Genomic DNA, 21,018 nt, shown 5'->3' with positions numbered 1-21,018 from the left:
CATGATCTCGAGCCGAGTGTTCACCAACATCATCAAAGACAATACATGTAGGCTTTTGGATAGAGTAGGCGTTCCAGCTGTCATCTGTGTTTGTAAGTGGGAGCTGGTGAACGCTTGTATTGATTGTCTATTAGCTCCTCCTGTTGGTAACACATGTTAATGGAGTTCCTCCTAAAAGCCCCCCTTTCCTCACCGCTAAGCTTAATCACTCCGAGTCCATCTTCCTGTGATCAGGTGCTTCCTGAGGGAGAAACACCCCATGCCAAATGTAACAGTTGTACAGACTTTGAGGCTTGGAACTTCTTGGATTCAGTTCATGACTGATTGTGTACCAGGAAAAAAAAGTGGTGGCACAAATGATCTACTAATGTGTGAAAATATAAAAAACGAAGCTAAGCTAATTCGTTCATCAAAGTGCCCAATCGCCCAGTAAAGAGATATTTTACTGTGCTCAATGGGAGGGGAAACTTATTCTCTCCTGCCGTCTTCCCAGCCAATGGCTGAGAGTGGTGCATGGTCGTGCTGTGCAGATATCATGCATTAGACAGCGTGTTCCTTTCTCTCGAGCACAGTTGTGTAACCTTTTTTCGTCCCTCTCCCTCTCCATCTCCCCCCTCCCGTTCCCTCCTAGTGGCTCTGCAGCTTCCAGAGGGCCTACAGATGTTTGCTTGTGTCATCGCAGACATCATCGAGAGGTAAGGTCAAAGCCTCGCTCACCTCGCTCTCGTTGTGTGTGTACGTTGCGCGTGTGTGTGTGTGTGTGTGTGTGTGTGTGTGTGTGTGTGTGTGCGCGCAGTATCAGTAAAGAACACCTTGCATACGAGGCCAGGCTGTGTGGGGGGATGCACCCCTCAGTGGACTAGGGGGGTGGGGGATGGCCATGTAGCAGGAGTGCCAATGCCACCTGTTATCGTAACACGTTACGATCGTTTGTAACACCCGTACGAACGCAGAATGTTATCTGGTCATCCCTTGTAACATCCCATGTAACATTATATCGTAATATTGCAACCACATTTTCATGCACAATGATGGAACAAGCAATTAATACCAGTTTAACCATTTATACCAGTATTATTCAGATCCTTGCTCATAGGGAGTTGGGATCGGCAAGAAGTACCCATATGTAAGTACTTGCTCTGTAAAAGGTGTGCTATGTGCTCTGCGGTCTATGAGTATTATGAGGCAGGTATAAAAAAGGGACTTGAAAGACACTGACTGAGAGTGATTCAGTCGAGTGGGGTTTATCGTCACAGGTGAGTCTCAGCAGTCTGCAGCTCATCTTCTCCGCTCCACACTCCTCTGTTTGAACATCAACCTGCCAGTGCTACATGGTAATCACAAAGATAGCCAGGATCTTATCTGCTGCCTCTGCCCATATGAAGGGATTCAGTGGAAAATGGGCTTGGATTGTGTTGGCTGTCACCCGAGCATGTATACCTGCCTCACCCAGTGAAACTTTATGAAAGAATACATAGACATTGGTCTGCAATGCCATCCGACGTCATAGGTTTAAGAAGACCGCGCGTGATTAATCACACGGACAGCAAAAATGCAAAATGCATCGAATGTGCTTGACACTTTTATATGCTTTGTGCTTTGTCCCTTATTACTAAAGTTATGTGCATCAATAATCTGTACATGGGAGACAGATACACAACCATAGGGGGAAACAAATAATCAAGGACACTTTATCAAGTAAAAGAAAATAGCATCTCCGCTTATGAACTTCCATCTTTCTTCCTTGTTTTTCTCGCCACTGGTATTTTTTGCATTCGGCTGGCCTCTCTCTCAATACGTCTTACTAAGTGTTTCCTGTGCGGAAAAAAATGGCCACTTCGTTCCCCGTCCTGAGTGCATAGGTTTCTGGTCAATAATAATCCGATTAGCAGGAGGGCCGCAGGATTAATGGAGACTAGAGGAAGCCGTCAGTCGGTTCTTTAGGCAGGTAGCAAATCAAATTTGATGTGTGCAGAGTTTAGAGATATGGAAACTCTCAAGGCTCGCTCTGGAGGAGTGGAAGGGAAGGGCTGGCTGATGTTTAGTTTCAGTTACTTTTTTTCTCCTCCAATTTAACCGCCTGTTTGGCCCAATCCATTTGCCCGCTCTTTTGTTCTCGGCCATTATTTCCGTTTACTGCATCCCTCTTTATCCCTGTAATGTCGCAGAATTTCTTTTAAAGTTTTGGTTTATTGCTTTATCAGCAGCAACACCATCAGGACTCGAGGCTGCCTCTTGTTTGCTAGATTTGCTTTATCGCAGCCGAAACACACCCGTTTAAACGCTGAGGGTTACACGGCCCATTCTGGAATCCTCTAAATCTGTGCCACCGCCTCTAATGAGAGCAATTAACAGCTGCTAATTGCAGTTCCTTCTGTCTCATTGCCTGATCTCCCCCTATACCTTAATCTTGTTATTTGTGTCGTTTTCGAATACCAATTAACGATTGATCGTCTGTAGATTCTAATAAAAGACCCAGTTTCTTTCTCTTACGCTATTTGCTAATGCCAAACTGTTTGGTGCTGGCCATTCAGCGACAGTCTGATGTACCTCACCCTTTCAAGAATTGACTTTAGAAATCCCAGCTTTGGCTGCCAATAAGTCTGTTTTTATTTTCACCCATTAAATATGTCATCCAAATGAAAATGGTGTGGTGGAAAACAGCACACTGCTTTCTGCTTGAATCCCAATGGAACTGCACGTTGATGTGAATGTCTGTGTGATGCACGTTCATCGTGTACAACATGTTATTCACGCCATGCATTATTTTAAATTAAATGTATTTATTACTCATTCCTAAATCCTCTCCATAAAACATAAAACGTAATCGTTGAATAATTAAATACAATATGCACACAATATATAAAATTGATAATTTAAATAATAGTTCCAAGATAACCCTTTACATTGTATTTAATTTCAAAAGAGCCATCAATTAAATTAATCAAAAACATTTATGTTAATCCTCCAGCCTTTCAGTTGTATTCATCTTTCCATTCTTCCTCACAGTACCTACAGCACAACTATCAGTGACCATAATAGCTTCCTGATTGCAGTAAATGACATTCGAGGCTGCAGTACGTGTCACGAATAGGCATTTCTGCACAGAAAGGATATTGGCGAATATTATGCCTCGACCGAACCATGTCGACCATTAGCAAGGGCCGGAGGAGCATTTGGCTTGAGGACAAGCCAACTGTTGCTGTTAATGAAAATCCACTCATTGGGCACAGAAAGCACCAAAGCGGATCTGGTCAGGGGTTGGGAGAGGGGGGGGGGAAGAGGGCATGCCAGTGACCTCTTGGACTCAGCGGGGCATCATGCGGCTGACCCGATGGCAGCCCGCTTATGTTTAGTCTCCGAGCCGTCCAATACCACCACCGCCACAGGATTGTGGTCCACGTGAAAGTGCACACGGAAGGGGCTAAGCTGCACACGGAGCGGGGAGATAGAGAATGATAAATTGTAATTAGGGTAAGCTCTTTTTGAATGATTGCCTCGGCGCGCATGGGTCATTTTTCTCTATTTCTCAGCGATCGCTTTCTCTTGTCCACGCACACGCTGTCGCCAAGGTCACAGCGCCGCGGTGGATAAACTTTAGGAGTTGGTGCAGGATTCCTCGTGCAGGGACAGTACACTGTGAATAACTGTGTTCCTGGAGGTCTGCACTTGTCTCGGTCCGTAGCGGACGTGCGATGCTAGGGCAGGCCGGTGGGGTCAGGGTTATCTAACCTCAGCCGATCCAGTGTTGCCTCTCTGCTGGCTCACTCTTACGTCCAGAGGGCCTTTCTCATAGGTTTCAACCACTTAACTCCCACCGTGCTGAGCAGTGGTCAGTCCAGAACAGTGCTAGCCTCTTCTATAGACCAATCACCTCCACATGTTTCTCCTCTATGTCGAACATTTAGCCAGTCAGCACGGGTTGGATGCGTTTCCGTCTGAAAGCAGTGAAGGACGTAAAGGAGCTGATGCAGGTCCGGTGACTTGCTCTACTTGCAGAGTTAGACTTTGTAAATTGGTGTTTTCTGAGAATATTCCAGTACGTTTGAATACACTCGGTGCCACTGGGGGGGGCAGGCCTATCCCCAATATAGACAGTGCCAGAACCCCCCCAATGTGTAGACATTGCCAGGGACATTCTTCTGAGAGTTTTTTGGAAGTTAACAGAAGGGGAAAGAAAGGGAAGTTCTCAAAATAACAGAAGGAATCAGTAACGTCCACAGCCAGGCGTTGATGCATGCCGTGTCGTCTTACCATATGTTTTACCGGCTTTGATGGAGTGCCAGCCGCCGCCGATCGGGCTTTGGATGATACTTTTATAAACATCCTTGCATATTAACCGCTTTTTGAAGCCTCTGTGGAGGGAGACCAAGTGAGGAGAAAACAACAAGAGTATTTTTGGGTCTGCCACCCAACTCCACCCAGCCAGTGCAGTGCTTGTATTTTAGCCGTCGACGTCTCCCTCCCTCCTCCCTCAAAAACCCCCAAGGTTTCCAGGAGAAGCGGGTCTGCAGCCTAATCTTGAGAGCTGTTCTCGGATATTAGTCGCTTCAGCCTCGTGGCTGTTTTCACATGCAGGTGCAAGGTGCTGCATTTATCAAGGGCAAATCATGAACTGCCAAAGCCCCTTTTGAATAGGGTGTGTGGTGTTCTTTTTTTCATTCACAAAATGGAAAAGAAGAAAAGGTTTGTGGTGCCTGAGATTCTGCAGTGCCTTTGCGACACGGTGGTGGATGCCTTGGTACCAGGGAGGAAAGAATTATGCAAACTAAACAAATGCATTTCTGAGATGAGCTGGGATTACCTTTTTCCTAATATACGTTTTTATTCAATTATTTATTTTGTGTCTGTAAAGCATCATTGAGTACTTAAAAAAGCTCTATCTAAATCGAATGTATTATTATGTCATTTCTTTGTATAATTGTAATAAGCTTTTTGGGCTAATGCCTCTTTTGCTATGTCATGCACAAAGACAGTAGCCATATGAGGGCTTTAGGTCAACACCGTGTGTCTTGTCTAGAGGGAGTGCCTGGGGTTGACAACCTCTAGCGATTGAACAATCCCTTTTGAATGTCATCATAATATCCATGTAATTACCATGTTAATATGAACTCTGGCCCATAATGTATACAGTTATGTATGTTGTACCTCCTGGCACTTAATGTGCGCACTTACTGTATGTTGTGCGTCCTTGCACTTAAAAAATGTGTAGCAACATTGTGTAACATCTTATCCTAGCTGACTTTGTTGTATACCGGAATGGGTTAACCTAGCGATTGTTAGTGTTGGCACTTGGTTCTATGAACATCCTTACTGTACCGACAATGATATATTGTTGTTTCTCTTTCTTCTGACAAATGTACTTATTGTAAGTCGCTTTGGATAAAAGCGTCTGCTATAGGGCTGGGATAAACGATTATTTTTTAAACGATTAATCTAGCGATTATTTTTTCGATGCATCGATTCATCTAACGATTCATTTTTTCAGTCCGATTCGATTTCGATTCGATTCCCGATTATCTCCCCATTAATTGACTAATAGCAATTTATACATGTTGATTTACATATCTGAATGATAAAATATGAATTCCTTAACATTTCAATACATGTTTATTGCCTTTAAATTCCAATATAAAAGTGCAAAGTAATGCATTCTTAGAATTCTACGGTGCTCGGTCATCTGCAGCTGCTACCGGGTGGCACCTCTTCAGGTGCTGGTGAATTGCCGTGTTGCTAGAATGGAAAGGCATCTCCTTTTTTGGCGCCTTGCACTTATGAAAGTCTGAGGAGCCTTTATGAAAGTTACTTATGAAAGTCTGAGGAGTAGTTGCAACTCGCGTTGCAACTACGCTCCGGCGCCGCCCATCTTTTTTTTTTTTTTTTTTTTTAAATCGACGCGCATTTTTCGCGTCGACGTAATTTATGCGTCGACGTCGTCGATTACGTCGACGCGTCGTCCCAGCCCTAGTCTGCTAAATGCCCTAAATGTAAATGTTAATCCTTTCTTTGCCATCTCATACACAAAGACAGTAGCCATATCAGGGCTTAAGGTCAAACGCCTTGTGTCGTGTGAGAATAGGGAGTGCCTGGGGTTCTCCATCACAAGCAACTCAACAATCCCCTTTGACATTCATCATAATGTTCATGTAATTACAATGTTAATATGAACTCGGATCCAGATACTTATGCATCTGGTTCTGAGCACGATATATACAATGATCCTACACTAGCAGGATTCCATCACAAGTCCACCTCAGGGCTATTTTACATGACACATGTCCCAACACACACATCACACACAAACGCCCACCCCCTGGTTGAAGACCACCCTGAGACCACCCACTCGTTCCCCGCGCTCCCGGGAGTCCGCTCAGTCCACCAGAATAGATGTGCGCTCGGTTTCGGTGGGGCTGAATCATTTCCGAGGCGGCCGCAGCCCACAGCCTGCGCTGGGTAAATGTCAACAGCACCATTAGGAACGAGGCTGGCTGGCATGGGCCCCCAGCGCCTGCCGCCCCGCACATCGTCACTCCTCCCCGCGCCCACATCACAGCTGAGCCGTAGGTAGCTGCAGCCCGGGGTGTGAGGGAGTGATTGGGAATACTAGAGTAGTGTGTGTTTGTGTGTTTGGTTATTGTGTCTGTGTGTGGTGCAGTCACTTGCACATGTCTCGGTGGCGTGCATCCTCCTTCTGTCCCGGTCCCTCTTGCGTAAGGACCCCCCGCTTGGCCCCGGGAGGGTCCGCACAGCCGGCCGCTGACTAACGAGCTGTCCTGCCATGCGCAACCCTTGAATGGTCCCTCGTCATCCAGGACCACCCGCCACCGCTCCCCAGAGCGTACACTTGCTGCCAGATAGATCTCACTCCGCCAATATTGGCTATTCCCGTAACCTTTATTGTCGTTCTTTCATAGTGAGTTACGCCGCCGTCATGGGGGAGACCTGAATCTCTCGGCTTTCGCCTCCCTATCCCGAGTCTTATTACTCTGTCAGTGGAATTTGTGCAGGTGCCATGCTGAGTTAAAGGAATGACTGTAGTTAACAGATCAGGTTTCATGTTGTTTCATCTTACAAGCACACAAGTTTGGATGCTTCTACTTCACAACCTTGACTTTAATAATAGACATTGTGTTGGTTTGTTTGAGGCATCAGGATGTGACAAGGGTGTGACTCATTAATGGTTGTCATTATCCAGACCTCATTCACATTGACTTGTCGTCTAGCTATGGATTGTTTGAATTAACATCCCAGGAAACCTGGGTCTGGTTGATAAGCTCTTGCTGTTCTTTGGCATCAATATTGTCTATGATGAGCACAACATGAAGATGTAAACCAATATTTAATATGTGTAACCATACGTATTAGGGATGGGCACGAGTAGTAAATTCCAAACTCGAGTGATCGAAGGAATTCCTCGAGGATCAATCGAGTACTCGTTTAATCAAATCTATTTTTAGAGCAACGTATCTGCAGCAGGAATAGGCCTGATGATGAACGGCAATATTAACAACCAAACATGTAATGCTTATTCTCCATCAAAACAGTCAGAGTATTCATTATTTATTTTTGCAAACGTTCAAAACACATTTTCCTTACAAAAATAAATATGCGTCTCACAATTTAAATCACGTCGAGCCAAGGCCTGTAACGGCAGCAAATGGACTATGGAAATACTCAGCGTTGTGATCTTCTCTACACGCCCGGGATTACAGCTGCATCTTGCGGCGGTGAAAATAGCCGACACACTTGGTTGCTGCGGGTCTGCTTTCCCGAACTCACCGTTGTTTCAGGAGCATATGTTGCCGCATAGTACTTTCTGGTAGCTCGATTTCACTTGGCATATTGTACATTTCACCTTATGATCTCCTATTTCTTTAAAGTATTTCAATTCTTCGCTGCGCTTTGCTTTAACCGCCATCTCTTAACTTTTTGAATTCTGGCGTGCCTGCACATGGCACGGAACGCGCCACACAGAAATGGATACATTTCATTTGCTTTGTGCCCACGGCATGCATTAGTGGCGCCGACAGAAAATTGATACATTTGCTTCAGAAAACTTTGTTTGTGTGTGTATATGCAAACTCGAGTTTGCCTGTCCACCAACCGAGTTCATTTGTAACGAGGAGTACTCGAGTAATCGATTCCTCACGCCCATCCCTAATACGTATATGTTATGTGGGGTCATAAGGAACATTCATCAATTTTTGGAAGTTTTAGACATATATTAGTTCAGTGTCAGATGTGCACTGCATTTATATTAAAGGTATAATTTCTTTAAATCTAATCTATGAGTTAACTGAAAGGCCTCAATATTAAAGAACATCATTGCTGGGGGGCAGGGATTTGTCTAAAGTTGTGTTTCTAAGGTGTTTCTAAAGTTGTTGGCTCTAAGGAAATTGGATTGAAATCCATTCTCTGAACAAGTGTGAGTGCAGGTGAGTAGAAGTGAGTTGCAATTACATTTGAGAATCCAGGCAATGCACGCGGGAAGTTACAACGTCAGTGGGGTATCAGAAAGAATCCCAGGCACAGTGAGAGACACGCTTCAGACTGATGATACTTAAGGCTCTTAAGGTTTTGAGCTGGCAGTCATCGTTTCCCCCAAGGGTATGTGGCAGTGATGTTCTTTTGGTTAAAGAATTGGCAGTTAGTCACCGGTGGTGGCACTGTCTTTGATACAGAGCCCGAGAGAATTACAGAGATGCCTTGTGACTATCATGTCCCATCTAAATTGTATTTCTCCCATTTTGAAGGACTAGGGATACTGATTTTAATGAGGGATGTTCATGATGAATCATCGATTGATCGCTGTTAAGTATTTTCCGATTACAAATGTATTGACCGACGAAACGTATTTTTTTGTGCCATTTGTTAAAGGGTTTTGGTTTGGTTTGGTTTTGGCTTGTTAGTCAGGAAATGGCAGTACTCGCAGCCCATTTGAGATTGTTTTGTTTGACGTCTCCGTTTGTTGAATAAGGAAAGGCTGACTAATCCAAACAGCCCTTTCCAAGAGAGCTTTATGGCTTTATTATTCTGTTTTAAATTGATTGTGCTTCATGAGATAATGTTCCACAAAACTAATGTGGCGCTGGAATTGTTTTGATAAAAGTTTCACTGAGAAAAAGACAAAGGTTTGGTAAATTTTTAATGATAAATAAAAAATGACTGTTCAACAATCAATTAAGGAAATGCAATAAATTTGCAATGCAATGTATTAGGACATATTTTACTCATACATTTCCTTTTCCCCATATTTCCTCATCAAATTTTAATGTTACAACTGAATAAGTTATTTCATAGTAGTCAAGTGTGAACTTTGGAAAAAAACTATCATCAGGGGTAGTTGTAATGTAATGTTAACTCAATCATGTAAAGTCGTGTTAAACCAGATAAAGACAACAAACAATATCAAGCCAGTCATTGTATAATTGTAATACTTCCAGGGATGTTAATTCTGACCTTTTTATTCAGTTCATCAACTGTTAACCGATAAGAATAAATGTGCTGAAGAATTGACAAATGTTGTGAGCTGTTAAAGGTCCCATGGCATGAAAATCTCTCTTTATGAGGTTTTCTAACATAAATATGAGTTCCCCTAGCCTGCCTATGGTCCCCCAGTGGCTAAAACTTGCGTTCGGTGTAAAACGAGCACTAGGTGTTCTGCTCGCCTTTGAAGAAAACGGAGGCTCAAGCGCGCTGATTTGGAATGTGGTCCCATATGTCGTCATAAAGGATCTAAGCTCCTCCCCTTTCTCTGCCTTGCCCGCCCCGAGAATTTGGCCCGCCAATGAGACACGACCGTGCGAGCGCCACATGTGTGTGTGTGTGTTTGTGAGATTACACACACTGTGACGCAAGTGTTTGCTGTCGGTTCTTTGACGTCTCTTGTATTTCCACAACGAGACTGTAGTGGGGGTTACCTCAGCCATGGTTGAGAAGGAATTGGGGGAAAGGAACTTTGGCTTTGACTCCCTGAAGTACATGAACTGCGACATGCCGCCGGTTGCCGCGAGGCACCACCGCCGTGAAGCACCACCGCCCGGCAGCGGGCAGCCGGCAGGAGGCAGCGGGCGGTTCAGTCTACTTCAGATTGATGTGGAAGTGGAAGAACCAGAGACGTCGGAGAACCTGACAAAGTCGTTTGTGATTCATAATATCGTCTGGAGGCACACACATCTTTTGGCCGTGATAATATGTATTATATGATATAGATATCTATATATTATATGGTATTATTAAGATATAGAGCTCCAGGACTGTAACGCAACTGTTGTACAATTCCTTGTTATTTGGATAACCGTTCTGCTTTTGGTGTTATGGTGCATAACACGTCGGACTCTCGTCTCTGGTATTTCTACTATGAGACTCGTAGTGGGGGTTATCTCAGCCATGGTTGAGAATGAATTGGGGGAAAGGAACTTTGGCTTTGACTCCCTCAAGAACATGGACCACGACATGGAGGAGAAAGGGATTGTTGGCCGCGAATTTCTCCAGCTTGAGCCCCGCTTCCCGCTGCCAAGGGACCGCTGCCGAGGGACCACCGCCTCGGCGCTGCAGGAGGTGGAGGTGCCTAAGTGCTGCCCGGCAACAATCCCTTTCTCCTCCATGTCGCGGTTCAGTCTACTTCAGATTGATGTGGACGTCGAAGAACCAGGAACGTCGGGGAACCCAACGCGGTCGTTTGAGATTCATAATATCGGCGCACACAGCTTTTGGCCATGATAATATATATTATATGATATAGATATCTGTGTATAATATGATATTATTTAGATAAAGAGCTCCAGGACTCCCGTGTGTTCTAGAATATTTACAGAACACGGCTAAAGGCTGTGTGCGCCTCGCCATTGCGATACATCCACTGTAAACAGAGCGCATGGTACCGTGGCTGCATGCTGCTCAGGGCCACACCCCCACCCTCCTCCTTGACCCGCCTCGCTCCTCCTCATTTGCATTATAGCTACAGACACCAAAACAGCGCATTTAGGGGAAGCTCAATGTGCGACTGGCTCGGGGTGGCTGTAACTCTGCACCAAGGCTGAATTTCGGGAACGTCTTTGAATACTGTGTTAGTGGCCCACTAATACCTATATTAAAGGCAAGCATCCATAAAATAGCATGTCATGGGACCTTTTAAATAAGAATATCAATGTCTTATTTTCTAAATTTCAAAGGAGTGCCAGCCCCATTGCATACTTTCAAATTTCAAGCTTCCAATAATCGCTACGTTTCCAAAGGTATATTTGAATAGTTTTTTACCCACAGCATTTAAATACAACTGATTATTACTAAGGCTTTAATTACAACCAACTTATGATATCAGCTGTGGAAGCACTTGGTTAAAATTAGCATATAGCAGACGAACAGGCTATTAGTTAGCTTAAAGTTCTCCCCTCGACAACAAATCTCGACAGCTCGGTCGGCCTGCCATTTCTTCAAGTAGCGAACATGGGGATTACCCAAGCCCCCAAGAACACTGCATACTTCCGCAATCAACCAGTGCTCAGCGGCCAAGCCTGGTATTGCAGCTGTTTAAGCGGGCTGTGGACCAAATCATGGGACCCAGAAGTAGATATCTCCGTTCACTCCAATACAAGTGGGGAACAGGAATGTGTCTCCGCAAAAAATGTCTGGATATCAATCAAAGGCTCATAATTACCTTCATGCCATGTCCTAAAAAAAATTATGTTTTTTCTTTTCAAAACGCCACCTCAAGCGTTTTATTAGCCGTTATCTCGCTGGGGAAGAGGGGTGTGCAGCTGAAAGGAGTCGTAGTGAAGCAAATGGCATCCGAGAGGGCCTAGTTCAGTGCTCCGTTAATGTGTTCGATTTTTGGACTGGTTCATCTGCTGCTCAATAACTCTCACGGTCCTCTGCTTGCGATCATTGTGATTCATCAGGTATTGATCCATTTATTCAAAAGATCCAAAGACAAAGAACAGGTTCATTACGGTATCGTTTTATATTGTTGTTGGACCGGAGTGGGGGGATGGGCACGCATGCGTTCTATATTTCTGCATCCAGTACGTCATGAAATAGGGCGTAGCCATAGACCCATGATGCAGAAGCATATCGCTCCTTGATGTTGCCCTGCGCCACTGAGCAGTTTACATAGGAATGAATAGGCGCCATTTTGGAATCCGGTGTCCATTCTATAATAGGTCCATGGGATTACCACTGGAGAAACAGTTGAGCAGACCAAGTAGCCAAGTAGCACCAAGAGGAGATCATCTATCGTCTGATTAAAGGTTACGTCAAGCACAAAATTAACTTGAACAAATTAAGTAGGTGTACTAAACTTGAACCGGAGGTTTTTAAGTAATGTTATATTGTTCCAATACAAAACTAATGAAGGATCCTTGGACTATTCGAATATTTGTGTGCAGCCCTTAATTTTATGAGAAACAGCAGCAAAAAACAACAGCAGAACATTATGAATTATTTTGAATTCGTATTTTCTTTGTTTATTTGATATTGATCAAGGTAACATGGGATTTTTGTTCAATTTTGATTGGGTCAAAATTATATTGTCGGTTAACAGTGAAACAGTTAATTGTTAACATCCAGAAATTATGATTTAAATGTACTGGCTGCTGGTTACTTACTGCCTGTGCTACAGTGTGTAAGCCTGTATGCCTAGGCCTCTTATCTACCGCATTTGTTTGCTGCCTGGTGTGAAACCTTGATTTAGTTAATGGCAGGACATTATAATTAAAGATAATGCCTTTTCAGCATGGAAATCACAACCAAAAGCACAATATTGATAGCTTCTCGCTAATTAGCAAGCTCGTTTTTGTAACATTACAACATTTTTTAATCAATTTGCCTTTTTGAATCATGCTTTTTAATTAAACCCAGTTAGAAAACGACAAGGGGCTGAAAAGCAGCTTTGGTGGCTAGTGTTGTTTTTGAAACACATAATTGATAACCAGTGCAGGACAGCATTGCTACCAGCATGACATATTTGCTGAAAATATTCTGCTTTTTAACTCGTCCAACTGAATACCAAACATGCAAAAATGTATTTTTTACTCCTTTTGCCAATTTAGGTCAAATATTTTTTGGTAATGAATCCGGTGAATTTTCTCGAGTTAATGACATTCACCCAGTTTCTTTCGTCTTAGTGGGTGGGTGCCAGATATATTCAGCGCTCAAGGTTAAAAACCCCACTCCCCTTCTCCCTTTCCCTCTCTTCTCTCCACGATTCCCAACGAGCATAATCACTCTCATTTTGGAGCCCACATTCTCAGCCTCATACCCACATAATTGCTCTCACAGAGAAACATATAATATTATGCACAGCCTGGAACAAATGTCAGGGAGGGAAGGGAATAGGAACATGTGCCCGTGTACATGGAGATGAGCACAGAGCTTTTAAAACATCCTTTCACAGTAATTGTGCTGACATTGATATGGTCCTGAACGTACACAAGCTAGAACTAAGCAAAAGCAATTTCTGAATACCGTCGAAGGTGTTGGGTGAAATTTCTCATTACGGTTCCTTTTCTCCTACCGTTCTGCAGCAACATGGGTGACTGCGGTTCCTTTCTCCCCTCGGAGGCTTTAAAAAACCCACACGGTGCCCACAGATAGATAATCCCTCGGCGAAACCCTTCATTACAAAGTCATATTTGTACCTAGAGATAGACTTATCTCTCACAGGCCCACGGGGAGAGAGGCAGAGAAAAGAGCTGCCGTTTTAGCGTGACCTTCTTAGAGTCGAGGGCACCCAGAAACCTGGGCTCCAATCGGGGCGGGTTTTGTTCTCTTCAAAGAACTTCTGAGCTCCCGGGTCTGAAATGTGAGTTTAATTTGATGAAATGTTTAAGAAGAGGAGTGATATACAGAGAGGGGGTGAATGACGTAAGTAATGGAGGCTGACCTCCTCCGTCTCCTCAACAGAAGCCCTTTGCAATCATAACGTCTCAGAGTTGTCTCTTAATTATCTTGGGACACGTGGGAAATAAGCAAGCTTTTCGCTTGCTGTCCTATAGCCACGTATGTATCGTCTGATTGGGTCCAAATAGCCATGACCCAATTAGCAAATTGTTCTGCCTCCATTACAATTTTGGGTCTTGATTGAGTGCAATGGTAAGTATTCAAATCCAAATCATTTTTTCCTCATCATGGATATTGGTTGAACCCATTTATTGTATTTCTGTTAAGACTAAGCACTCAGGAGGTAAATTATTTTGGTTTCAGCCCACATACTCCATGGGAGCCAGTTGCTGCAAGGATTTGTCGATATTCTTCTCTCTCTTGCCCTTTCCCCACAATGGCATTTAATAAACCCAACGTTACGTGTCCCTTTCTCTCCCCAAGACTGATCCTTCTCTTTACACCGGCTCTGATAACCGCCACGTTTGATAGTGGAGTTAAGATTCTCTGCAATATTCCGGCTCCTAAATTAGATCTCTTCCCGGTCACCAGCCCCAACTTGAAGCCATTTTCTCCCCGAAAAATGTAACACAAGAAGTGTGTAATAACTGTCGGCCTATCTTTGTTTGTTTTTGATTTGCTTAGTCATTTTGAGCCCAGATCTTTAAGGAGAGTTGTAGTGGCCGGCTCAGGACTGAGGCTGGATTTATTTTTCGATGGAGCATTTCAGTCCTCCCATCCCTGCATTAAGGAGAGCCAGGCCAGGGTTTTTCGGTTGGCGTGTGCCAGAACAGACATAGGAGATAGATCCCACCGAATTGACAGTAAAGATGTTGTTTTTGATCTCCCTGGGAGTTAACGTATTATCTAATGGCATTACACAAAACATCTGTCCGATGCATGATGATCCTGCCCGCTCTGTTTCCAGGCTCTTTCTCTGTTTGCCCTCGGCTCGTTGCTGAACCTACTGTAAAAGCTATTGTCGGTTGGTCTTTTCTCTGTTTTGTGTCCATTGCGTACAGTCTTTCAGTCAATTATATCATGTTCTCCTGCAGGATGTGTAGGCCAAACTATTGTTTCTCTTGCCTCAACCCCCAACGAATACTGACTGGACTCCCAGCCGTGAGGTTCTAGTCTGAAATTGATGTCGCTTCTGATTGAAGGGTCTGCAATAATCAGACGTTTAGTTAATGGTGATTGATTAAATAAGAAGGGAGATGAGTGAGTTAATTCAGTGCGAGAGAATCGACAAAGGAATAGTTGGGGGGAATTAAAAGGTAGTAGATCACATAAAACACTACGCAATTTAAATCCTTCTGCCCTTTGGCCAAGTTCCTTTGGATGCGGACTGTTTTGTGGGGGTATTTTCAGTGTGACACGTGTCTAAATCAGATTAGAGCTATCAGATTTGTTAATATTACCGACCAAGCTTCACGCAGCTTATCTTTCTGATGTCCTCGGCCTCCATCTAACCTTTCCTGTGCCCCCCTGCCTCTCTGACATGACCTTTTAACTCCTAGTAGAATTTAACAGAATATTCTTTTTTATAAGTGATTTGTTAAAATAATGGAATATATGGAACGAGCTCCCGGCCGATGTAAAGATCGCAGGGTCGCTCACCAGCTTCCGCAAAAGGCTCAAGACTCAACTGTTCAGAGTTCACCTAGACACTCGGCATAGCCACCCCGTCCCAGACCTCCTACCTATTGTATGCTGTTCATCCTGGCACTTAATGTACACACTTGTATGTCGTATTTAGTTATCGTACTTACATAGTCCTAAATGTAAATTTAATTACATTGTCGGCTGCTTACAAACACAATGCAGATACTATACAGGTCCTACCCTGGTGACACTAGTGATGGATGAATATATTTAGTAACAAGGCTGATTGATCGTCTCAAAACCAGTGGCCTTTCCCTGAGTGAGTCCAGCGTTTCCATTAAGCCTCTTTTGGTTCTGTTGTTACACTTCAGACACTTGAAGCGTCAGGCTTCTTGGACCTTCTGAGATTCCTCTTTCAAGAGAAAGAAAGTGTGTTTCTGTCAGACTACAGGGAATCGGTCCCAGCGGTTCGAGTGGTTCGTCAATGCCAGTGTCGGCTCCTCTTATGCGGACATAAAAACAACATGACACTGATGTCTGTTGCTCCCAGCGTACTGTATGAAGACTTAAATATGCATGTGTCTCACTTCAGTGACATGCACATAGGGGCGCTTTTGTGTTGTATTTAAAGCCCTTTTCGCCACAATTATCTTTTCTGTTCTATATTTTAATCCTTCTCTCTTCTCCCTTGCATTGTGTGCATGTTTGTGTTTGTTTTTGTTTGTGTGAAAGAGAGAGTGAGATAGGGAGAGAGAGATTGCATTTTAAAATATAACTATTATCATTGCAGAGACAAACCGCCTGCCACATGTGTTTTGTGGAGTGTCAGTCCTCAGGGAGACCCACGCAAGGGCAGTGCTGCTTCACGAGTAGTAGCCACTCTGTGGAAGCCCAGTCTCTCTCTCTCTCTCTCTCTCTCTGTCTCTCTGTCTTTCTCTCTCTCTCTCTCTCCCAATCTCTCTGTGCCTCTCTGCCTCTCCCACTCTCTCTGTGCCTCTCTCACTCTCTCTCACCCTCTCTGCTGTCCCAGCCATTACAGGACCAGGACGGAGTGAGTTTCACTGGTGTTGACTGCAGCTCTGTATGGATGGTTAACCCACTATATGGCCAGATGCAGTTAGACTGCCAGGAAATCCATCACCTCACTTCACAGTGGTCCTTATTGGAAGGACAGCTGTGGCTCCAAGGCAGGGCAGAGAAACCATAGCCCCCCCCCAACCCCCTCACTGCCTCCTCGCTGCTTGTTAGTCAATTTCAAAAGAGGATCCCCCCCCACCCTTCTTAATACACCCCCCCTAAAAATAATAGTTTCTACTTATTTAATCTATCAGACACAGAGCGCTCAAGATCACTTTATAGAGGCCACATTTCAGTTAGAAATGCATCCTCAATTTGATTGAATCACAGCCAACATGTCAGGGAAAATAAAACATGTCCATCGAAAAATTTAGACATATGACTGAGTCACTTTTACGCAAGCGTTGTTCAACTCCCCACAACGGAGTACACACAAGTAAGTCCATAATGGCAATACCTGACGTATAAACACACGGGTTCAGGAATGCCTTGGCGTGGACATTTCTATAGCAACACACCCGCTGTCTGTTTCTTCTCTTCAATGTCATTCAATTATTTTCATTATGCCACTGCTCACTAGTTTCCCCTTACTTCCTGCGCCTCCGCCGAAACGCAGAGTAGCATTTAACAATGCATAAACATCAATGGGAACACATAAATTACAACGCTGAGAGATTAACATGCGTAATTACCGTTGCAGTGGCCTCACACATAACGGGGCCCGGTAATCCCCGCTTGGTTTAGTGCTGTCAGTAAATCGTAGCACACGGCTAGGTGCTGACGTGGTGCGTTTTATCACCGTGTTCCTGGGCGCCCAGTTAGACCTGCCTTGTAGCTGCCACTGTCCTCTAAAGAGTTTGGGTCATCGTGCGCTAGTGAGTTTCGTTCTTTGTCCACCTCTGCAGTTTTTAAAGGGGTGATATCACGGTCATGATATCATGCCACCAGGTGTGAGTGTGATCAGCCATTACAAGCCGTTTTAAAATCGACCTCTACTTGCGATTTCGATTTTTGCGTCAAACGATCACAAAATTAACATAATCAAGTTTTTTTTATTTTGTATAGAAAGGGCAGAAAAGTTGGATACATGTCTGTATATTATTTTGGATTCCATTTTGTGGAATTTTTAAGTCGAAATTTCAAAGTTCTCAATTGCGAAGAGACATGTTGAATAAATACAGCATATTTTCAAACTCAAAAATAATCGTTTGAATTATAGTGATTTCAATATCGACCAAAATAATCATGATAATGATTTTTCCCATAATCGAGCAGCCCTACACCAGACATGATATCAACACTATAAAGGACAGAGATGATGAAACAAGTAAAGATGTCATGGCATTTGGTTAAGAATGTGAGCCCTTGTAGTACTGTGATTCCTGTTTTCCACCAACGCAAACCCGGTGTGCTGGTGCTGGGCTGGTGCTTGTGCTGGTTCAGTGTTGGTTCTACACACCAACCTCCCCAAGAACCAGCTTGGTTTTTCCCAGACTTTAAGGCTAGAGTAGAGCCACGTCTATGCGTCAGCATACGACACTGTTGTCCTAGCACCGCATCAGGACGTTAAAATTATCACCCAAATTAACGTGTTAAAATTACGCTGACCCAATACCAGACGTCACTGTTTCTTGTTTCTGGACCAGCGTGGAGTTGGTACTGAGTTGGAACCTGTTTGTCTTGCCCGGAACCAGGATTGTTTATGTGGAGAAGCCAAGAACAGGTTCGAGATTGGCACTGGCTCCGAACCAGCACTGGAAACGTGTTGTGGGAAAGGGGTAGATGTGTCAATGCAACGCTCGAGCAGTTGAGCTGAAGGGTCATTCATAAAAAAGAGCCATAATCGGTTGCTTTCCTTGTTTCACCCCCACTGTGCACCAGAGAAGGTCACATACTGGTACTCCCAGAACCCTCCCAGTACTCTCCCAGTCCCACCAAGAACTCTTGTTAACTGGGTTTTCTTGGCTGACAGTCCAACAACCTCCATCTTCACAAGCCCGTATCCATGGCCAAGAATATGTAGGAAAAATAAAATTGTGCTCCCTCCGTTAAGTTGTATTTGGCAGTTTCTATGGCGGTAGAATAGAAGCCGAGAATTATAAAAGCATTTTAATGACATTAGGTTGTATAAATTGGCTCAATGGGCTCGGGCCCAGTACTGTATTGCCAGCAACCGGAGCTGAACTGTTTAATGCAAATGTTATTTATTATAGACCCTATACATTACTTATATTGTACATAAACTTTATGCACAGAGTTTGACGTGCTCTGACCCTCCCCGCTGGGTGAGCCACTCAAAGATAATTTCCCTGCGGATGCTTTGATTAAGTGTCACGTCATTACGAGATGCATGGAGGGGAAAAAGAAAAGCGAGGTAAACTTCTAAGTGAAATTACTTTGTTCAGCACATTAAGTCATTAAATCCATCGGGCCCGCCCGCCGGCGTGTGAAACCGAACAGGATTCGCGGTCTAAGTTGTCGGTGAGAGCTTCTGTGAGTGCTTGGACAATCCGCCTGTCACTGGCTAATTGAACAAATGAAAGCGCCTCTGTAGTCAAAGCTTAGTCTATTAATTTCCATCAGCCATGCAGAGGAGTTGGTGACAGGAAGGCTTTCGGTCTGTGTGTATGCATGTGTATGAGTGCATTTATTGTGTTTTGTATGTGGTTGTGTGTGCGCACAATTGTGTGTGTGTGTTTGTCTGCAAGAGGCTCTGTGTGTGTGTGTATGAGTGCATGTGTGTGCGTGTCTGCCTGCCTGAGGCTGTGTGCGTGTGTGAATGAGTAAGTGTCTGTCTGTGCACGTGTGCATGCATACGGTGTGCGTGCGCGTGCGGACGTGCAACGTGAGACAGCCGAGAAGTTTCTCATCCCATGTGTCAGCGGCATTGATCCCTAGCCTGAGAGACACCGCCAACAGGTCCCCTCTCTCCCCCGTTCCCCCCCGCTGGTATCTGATGAGAACCCTGTCAGAGTTCCACCATGATGGAGGCTCTGGGGGACGACAGGACGGTGGGCTTCCTTCCTCCGTTCGACGTGCCTCGCAGGGGGGACAATGCTGGCGACCGAGCCCCTGCCATCTGACATCAATAACCTGCGTGCTGATAAAGAGCGATACAATCACTCGCTCTTAATCCTCTTGTAAGCAATCATTGTTTGTGTGTTGTTTGTGTGTGTGTGTGAGTGTTTTTGTGGGCATCGATTTATTTCTGTATTTCTGTAGGCTGTTTATGTCTTCCTACCTGGGTCTAAACACATCCGCATGTAAGCAATTTGTGTGTGTGTGTGTGTGTGTGTGTGTGTGTGTGTGTGTGTGTGTGTGTGTGTGTGTGTGTGTGTGTGTGTGTGTGTGTGTGTGTGTGTGTGTGTGTGTGTGTGTGTGTGTGTGTATACACAAGTGTGCGCTCGCATTTATTTGCTTACTTCTGTTGTATCTGTATGTGTGTATCTTATGTCTGCATGTTTTCTTATCTGGGTCCACCCACACCCATCATTGTGTTTATGTGTGTGTCTGTACGCGTGTGTGCGCTTGCATTTATTTAAGTACTTCTGTTTGTTTTCTTACCTGGGTCCACAAACACACATCCGCATGTAAGCACTCATTGTGTTTGCGTGTGTGTGTATGCCTCCGTACGCGAGTGTGTGCTTGCATATATTTGCGTTCTTCTGTTGTGTATGTCTCCTTGCCTACACACCCAGCCCGGCGCACCCTCAACACAAAGAGGTGTTGTGTGCACTGCGTTCCCAACTTTTTGGCTGATTTGTGTTTACACTCTGCAGCAGCAGCGAGGGGGTTATTATGACAAACAGTAGAATCAGTGAACGCCGCTATCGTACAGTCGGCGCTAAGTGCTAAAGAGCTAATTAGCAAGGTTTGTTGAGTTTGTGAGCTTTCCTCTCACCCCTTCCCCAACATCTTAATTACATCTTAATGGCGTTTGTGTTGGAGCGCTTGAGCAGGGGGCGGGCGGGGAACCTGAAGCGGTGTTCAGTGGGAGAACAAGAGGGATTAATGAAGGAACGAATGGATTCTGGCACCATGGTGGCTCATACGTCCCCGAGCTACCCCCCGGGGAGACGGCGACTACATGCTGCAGCACACAAACACCGCCACGCCCGCTCGCCCGCGCGCTTTGTCTGGTCGTAATCGTATTAAGCGCCCTGATCTCCACGCCGCTTATTGTTTTTCCCCCGTATTGTTGTTGTTGTTCACCTGTCTTTCACGGTGGGTTGTCTATTACTGTGTTTCTTTTAAGCGCAGGTCAGTCATGTCAATTTCATGGGCATGCCTGTGAATGTGAGTCGTATTCCATGCATGGATATGGGTTTATGGCGGAGGGGCTCCCGTGTTCACTGATCTCTGCCAATTGTTGGTGGCATGCTCCATCTCACTCCTGCTTTCTCCCTTTCTCTCCCTCCCATCTCAGCTCTTTCTCTCCCTCTCGCATTCTGGCTGTCT

At 44.6% G+C, this 21,018-nt stretch overlaps 1 protein-coding gene across 1 annotated transcript in view; it reads left to right on the top strand.

Annotated features, from left to right (window-relative positions):
* dph1 (diphthamide biosynthesis 1) overlaps positions 1 to 21,018 on the top strand; it is a 59,136-nt gene that overhangs the window by 5,594 nt on the left and 32,524 nt on the right. The window contains exon 3 of the mRNA XM_056611341.1: positions 632 to 695. Within this exon, the coding sequence (XP_056467316.1) occupies positions 632 to 695 (64 nt within the window). The remainder of the gene's footprint in view (positions 1 to 631; positions 696 to 21,018) is intronic.

Source organism: Gadus chalcogrammus, chromosome 16 (genome assembly GCF_026213295.1).
Source record: "Gadus chalcogrammus isolate NIFS_2021 chromosome 16, NIFS_Gcha_1.0, whole genome shotgun sequence".
Lineage (NCBI taxonomy): Eukaryota > Metazoa > Chordata > Actinopteri > Gadiformes > Gadidae > Gadus > Gadus chalcogrammus.
The sequence above is the reverse complement of the archived record's forward strand: the minus strand, read 5'-3'. Positions and strand labels throughout refer to the sequence as shown.